At 56.8% G+C, this 6,000-nt stretch overlaps 3 protein-coding genes across 3 annotated transcripts; 1 reads left to right on the top strand and 2 right to left on the bottom strand.

The window, feature by feature from the left end:
• Positions 1–132: 132 nt before the first annotated feature.
• Positions 133–332, top strand: J4E85_010082 (uncharacterized protein; the record flags this gene model as incomplete). The annotated part of the gene is given in 2 exon segments (XM_051474296.1): positions 133–152; positions 167–332. The coding sequence occupies 2 exon segments, from the start codon at positions 133–135 to the stop codon at positions 330–332; spliced, it is 186 nt and encodes a 61-aa protein (XP_051321789.1).
• A 293-nt stretch (positions 333–625) lies between these two features.
• J4E85_010081 (uncharacterized protein) lies at positions 626–2,527 on the bottom strand (the record flags this gene model as incomplete). Its single annotated transcript, XM_051474295.1, has 5 exons — positions 626–1,141; positions 1,192–1,845; positions 1,891–2,021; positions 2,073–2,355; positions 2,408–2,527. The coding sequence occupies 5 exons, from the start codon at positions 2,525–2,527 to the stop codon at positions 626–628; spliced, it is 1,704 nt and encodes a 567-aa protein (XP_051321788.1).
• A 765-nt stretch (positions 2,528–3,292) lies between these two features.
• J4E85_010080 (uncharacterized protein) lies at positions 3,293–5,141 on the bottom strand (the record flags this gene model as incomplete). Its single annotated transcript, XM_051474294.1, has 2 exons — positions 3,293–4,370; positions 4,480–5,141. The coding sequence occupies 2 exons, from the start codon at positions 5,139–5,141 to the stop codon at positions 3,293–3,295; spliced, it is 1,740 nt and encodes a 579-aa protein (XP_051321787.1).
• Between the last annotated feature and the right edge of the window lie 859 nt (positions 5,142–6,000).

The following is a 6,000-nucleotide window of genomic DNA, read 5'->3' as shown; positions in this document are numbered from 1 at the left end:
ATAAGCTCCTGCGCACCGAGACACCGTTGCCCCCCCCCCCCCCACCGCGAAGAGAAGTACGAGGAGGCATACGCTGCTTGTCGGAAGTAGAAGACGCGGAAAATGACGAGATTGACGAGATTGAAGATTACTATGTACTGGATGAGCCGCAGGTAATCTTGTCCAGCGACGAAAAGGACCCCGATACCAGCGACTCTGACGCTAGCGACGAAGATATGTTTGATGACAGTGATGAAGAGGATCCCGCCGATACAGGCGATGAGGAACTGGACGTCAGCGACAAGGGCAAGTCAAGCGTGCGAGAAGAAGAAACACGAGAGGAAGCCGAGTAACAGCACACATCCAAACAAGTCACAGGCTTATCGATGAAATCTGAACATATGTTTCTACACTCCCTATCTCCCAGCCTGTGTCCCGGGGCGCAGCAAATCCCATTTTCAGGAACAAAGCCTCAATACATAATCATAGCGCCGAGAACCTCGAAATGATGTGTAACTGCAAATCAGGAATCCAATCGGGGAGGGACGAAGAAATGCCCTCTGAACGACACTTTTTGGTAGTCTGTTCCTCGTACTCTGTTTCTCCCAACAGGGTACTACTCCTTTCACTCAATAGTCAATACTGCCTATGAAGCGTTTGAGCGAGTGGTGCGCTTGTTGATCTCAGCCTGGGCCTTCTCAGATCCAGTAGCGACGGCCTCGGCGGCCTTGTCCTTGGCGTCAACAGCGGTCTTCTTGGCCTTGTTTGCCTGGGCCTTGACTTGCTCCTTGGAAGGAGCGGCACCGGAGCCGAGAAGAACGGACGCAAGGATAGCGAAGATGGTGACAGCGATAACACCAATACCACCAGCGACCTCAGGGACGAACTTGGCAGCCTCAACGGGGTCGCGCTTGGCGATCTCGAGGAAGAGGGCCACCTTCTCCTTGACGTAAAGGACTGGGTCATCCTTGAAGACGAGGTCAGAGGGCGACTTGGGTGTGTCCTTGGGCTTAGGCTTGTTGGCCTCCTCATCAGCCTTCTCAGCGGGGTGCTTGAGATCGAAGGTCTCGGCCTTGAGCTTCTCAGCGTCGTCGATGGAGTGGCCAATGTAGATGTTGTCGAAGAGAATGTCCTTCTGCATGGTCCAGATTTCGAAACCAATCTACGGCATGTTAGCAAAGAGTCTGTGAAATCAAGATAGAGTCAACTTACAGCACCGATGGGCTCAAAGTTGGCAGGGGTCTTGTCCTCGAAGTAGTCAGGGTTGGCGATCTTCTTGGGGGCCCAGACGCCCTTGTAAGCCGGGTTGTCGATGAAAGGAGCGGTCCACTTGCCCTTGTAGGCAGGGTTCTTCTTCATAGGAGGCTCCCACTTGCCGCAGCCAGAGACCTCGTCACACTTGGGGTTGGGAACGGTGGGAGGAACCCAGTCACCGTCCTCCTCGTCATCCCAGTCTTCGGGCTTCTCAGCCTCGGGGTCGGGGATGGTGGTGGGCTCATCCTCAAGCCAGTCTTCAGGCTTGGTGGCCTCCTCGTCGACAATCTCGAACGGGGCGTCCTCATCCCAGTCCTCGGGCTTGGTAGCCTCAGGGTCAGCGATGCGGGCCTCGTCAACCCAGTCTTCAGGCTTTGTGTCGTTGGGGTCGTCAATCTCCTCAGCGGGGTTGACGGAGGGGGTGAAGTCCTCCAGGAGGGTTCCGTTGCGAACGGACTCGCCGTCGATCTTCATCTCGAAGCTCTGGTCAGGCTTGACGATGAGGGTGTAGAGGCTGGTGGTCTTGACGATACGAGCCATGGGAGGGTTCTTGAGGTGCTTCTCCTCGTACTCGCCGGTCTTGGGGTTCTTGTGACGGAAGATGAAGTGAACCTAGAAATGTCAGCTTAGTTGGCTATATTGAGAGAAGTGTCGTACCTTGTTGGTAGCACCGCACTTGTCGGGTCCGAACATGATGATGTAGGGAGAAGCGTTGGAGAACTCCTCAGCGTGGAGGGCTGCGTTGTCCTGAAGGAGCTTCATGTACGCACCACCGCACTCGAGGCCATCTGTCCGTTGTTAGAATAACGTGATATCCCAAATTTGGCTGGAAAACCTACCCTGAAGCTTGACTTCGTACTGAACAACAAGGGTGTCATCCTTGTTGTCAATGGCCTTGGGGAACTTGGCAGAGATGGCATGGTGAGCCGCCTTGTCCTTGATAACCAGTCCCTTGTCACCCTCCATACCCTTCAGTACGGAAGGCTCCTCAACGGACCAAGTGCCAACGTATGCCCATTCCTCGTCATCAGCCTTGACGTCCTTCTTCGCGTGTGAGGGGTTCCATCGGGACTCCCAGTCGTCGGTGAACTGCTCGAGGAAAGGTGCCTTGAGTTTTGTGGGCTATACGAATGTTAGAGAGAGCCTCGGCTACGTGACTGATTCAGAGACGTACAGTAAAGGTTGGCTTTGCGACCGTGGTCGAGGAAGAAGACGCTGACTCGGAAGAGCTGGCGTCGTCTGCGCGCACAACGGCGGCAGCGAGCGCAACGGTGGCGCCAATTGCAAAACGCATTGTGCTTGCCTTGGTTGAGGGTTGAGGTGGAGGAGAAGAGTTCACGGATTCAACGTTGGGGCAAGGTGACAGTTAAATGCCCAGTACACAGAAAGGCCACCTTAGTGAAATGTGGCAGGAAGCGGGCCCTTGGAGCTCCCCACTAGCGCCGCGACCCATGCACGGTTATGCTCCAGGGTTATGGATGCTTCTCGAATTACTTTCACGCCAGCTGGCCAGATCTGATACACTTTCACTTAAGACTTCATTGCATGCAATTACTATCAAGTGGTCAAGAAGTGCTAGTAATCCAGGTACCTTCCCAGGTGCTCGCTCACAGTCGCTCATTCCAGGATTCTGTGTCCGCGGCGCTAGTGCAGACCTCGGGAAGAACAAACGTGTTCTCCACACGTCAACCCCGAATCCAAAAGTCCCAAGATAAGGAATACAGTTCAGGCTGCTTTTCAAATCTTAAAGAGATACTTCAAACAGGCCACGTTGTGCACAACAAACTCGCATCGATCACGCTCGTGCGCTGTGCGACCAACACAACACACTGCATCACCCAGTAGTACTGTCATTGAACGTATGTGGTATCGATTGTAGGTGAGCTATATCCATAGTCACACCAATGCATGCAGCCAACGGCGCTTCAGTGTAGGTATTCCCAAAACTCCGCCGCCTAGCCAGGTCGTAAGATGTGGTCTGCGTATGTATGCTACCTGTTCCCAAGTCCATCCCGCAAGTAGTACAAAGCCGCGAACGCCATACGCTAAAGTCAAAGTTCTAATTACTCCATGCCGCATTCCATATGACATGGCCTATGTCTCGTGCAGTATTTACGGTGTCAACAACTCTGCCGATGAGAGTGGGTGGTAAAGGCTCTTCTTCGTCGCCTTCAAATGGCATGAACATGCCGGATGGTGTTCTTCGTAGTGCGCCGCTTTCCAGTGAGGCTGACGACCCACTCCGGCGCAATGAGTACGGATCCGAAGCAGTGGGAGTGCCGGCCCTTTTTGAGCCGTAAGCGCTAGAGGGCTTGAGGAACTCCTCACTCTCTTCGTCGTCTTCTTCCAGCAGGAAATTTCGTGATGGATTTGACGGCTTCAGGGTCTCGGAGGACGGCGACGGAGAGAGCCCGCTGCGCGACTTCCACATGGCGAGGGAGTGATGTTGCTGCGTCTCGGGAACGTCGGGAGAGTCTGTCCGGTACTTGAGCGTCGTCGATGGAAGCTTAGCAATGGTCTTGTTGTCCGTGCTGATGCTGACGGACGAGGCAGTCCGTGAAAGAGGCTTCTTCCGGCGCGACCGCTTCATCATGACGACGCCCTCGTCCGACGAGGAATCCGCTTCCTGGTACTTGGCCCAGGGGTTGTGGTTGCAGTCATCCTCCTCATCGTCGGCGTCTTTGCACTCGACGGCGATACATTGCTCGACCTTGTCGTCGAAGCGGATGTGCCGCTTCTCCCCGTGGTCGGGAGTGTGCAGTCCGGAGGTGGACTTTGAGGAGAAGTAGTCCGTGCCTTCCCAAAGCAGGCCTCGGGACAATGTGGAAGATGTGGGGAAGTCGGGGGTTACACGGCCGATGATTGGTCGGGGCCGTCGCAACTCCAGCGTCACACCGGTTGTTTGCTGGGCCTGCACCGACTCGGCCGCTTGCTGCAGCAGTGACGACGACGACAGAGACTTTTGCAGCATGGCCTCGGACATGCTGCGCTTCTTGAGGATTGGCTTCTTGACGCCATTGACGAAGGAGTTCGTCTTGGACAGGCGGCTGGCTGGCTCCGAATTCTGCTGCGAGCAGAAGCGATTTGAGGCCGGCTGCATGGGCCCGTACAGCCAGGTCACGTCAACGTCTTTGAGCCTGGTGATTCGTTAGCAGTGCCCAAGAGTTAAAAATCTGCAAGATGGTGCACGGATGGGGGTGATCGACACCCCTGCCGTGGCTGCAGATCGAAATATTCGGGACTCACCAATTCAATGTCTCGGGCGAGATGGTCTTGAGCTTAAACTGGGCCTTGGCCCACGTTCGCCACGAGGCATTTTCGAGCCTGGAGCGCTCGCCGTAGACGCTGCGGTGCTCGACGATGTGCCGCCACGACGACCAGATGTCCTCCTCGCGCCACTCGTACGAGAGGTAGTCGACGTGGTGTGAGGGCTCCTTGCGCACGGCCGTGTCGTCTTCGGACATGGGCATGGGGTCTGGCGTGGTCATGGGAGTATCGGAGGAGAAGCCTTCGGTCGGCGACGGTGAAGGCAGCGAGCCCGGGCGCATGGCGGAGGATGCAGGCTTCAACGAGGCCATGTCGATGGGCGTGACGCCGTGACTGATGCCCTTGCCCTTTGCAACACCCTTTCCCTTTCTGTACTGCCGCGCCGAGGTGTAATTGGGAAACGCCAGGCCATCGTCTTCGCTGCTCGACTCGTCTGACTTGGGATCGAGCGAGACGCTGCTGGAGGGCGTCGAGTGCATGGACGAGGTGCGTGAGGAGCCGCTCAGCGACGGCGAGCGCAGGTCGGGCAGCGAGTACTGGTTCTTGCGGATGGGCGTGTAGGTGTCGTAGGCGAGGGAGGCGGACGAGGGCGAGCGCTGGAAGGGCGGGTTGTCTCGCGGGAGCGACAGCATGGCCGTCATACCGGGCGGGTGCGGGTCAATGCCTCAATATCTATCACAGCGTGGGCCCGGCGGCGGCGAGGGAAAATCTCAGATTGTTCGGCGTAGACATGCGGTCGTGACTTGGTATGTATGGGCGTGCGGGGACGGAGGTGCAGTGGAGCGTGGCCAGGAATCGGGCTGACAACGCAACGGCGGATGTAGAGGCAGCTGTTGAGCAGTGGGAGGTGCGGAGATTGTCGAGACAGAACCACGAAGCGGAGTAGCGGCACTGGCCTAGCCACGAACTCTGGAAACCTGAAGAGGCGCCCCTGCACCCTCACACCAGGGCTACTCTGGGGTCCCGTCCAGCCTTTCACGTCACCCCTCGCCTTCAAGCCACAAAGGACCGACCGCTCTGCCGCTGCGCATCCGTTTGCCCTCCAAGCACGCTTCGCTGCACCTACGGGGTAGCTGCAGAAGGCCTTTCGGTGATCAGCCTGCAGATGCCCAACAGAAGCATGTGTAGTCTAGACCGTCGCTAGCACCCTCGCGTGGAGGCGCCTTTCACATCCTGTCGCGACACCGTGCCGGGGGCTGCCTCATTTCCGAGATGCGCCGGCCGTTGCTGCACCTCAGCAGCGCCGAAAGTGAACTGCGGAGAACCTTGAGAACCTTAAGAGCCAGCTGCGCATGTGTGCTCACGCTCGTTTCCCCCGGCTCCAACGACGTTGACGGCGAACGCCAAAGCCATGCACTGCGATGCACCCCCCACTCAGATGCAGGTTAACTTAGCCTTCACTTAGCCTCTCAACACGATGCCTCTGCTCCATCACTTCACCGATGCTCAGCATACAGCAGTATGACGAAAACCATCCATGCTTCTCGTCCAAACACCTGC

This window comes from Alternaria conjuncta (genome assembly GCF_024043145.1).
Source record: "Alternaria conjuncta strain BMP 0040 chromosome Unknown scaffold_21, whole genome shotgun sequence".
In the NCBI taxonomy this organism is placed as follows: domain Eukaryota; kingdom Fungi; phylum Ascomycota; class Dothideomycetes; order Pleosporales; family Pleosporaceae; genus Alternaria; species Alternaria conjuncta.
This window is presented reverse-complemented; position numbering and strand designations above follow the sequence as displayed.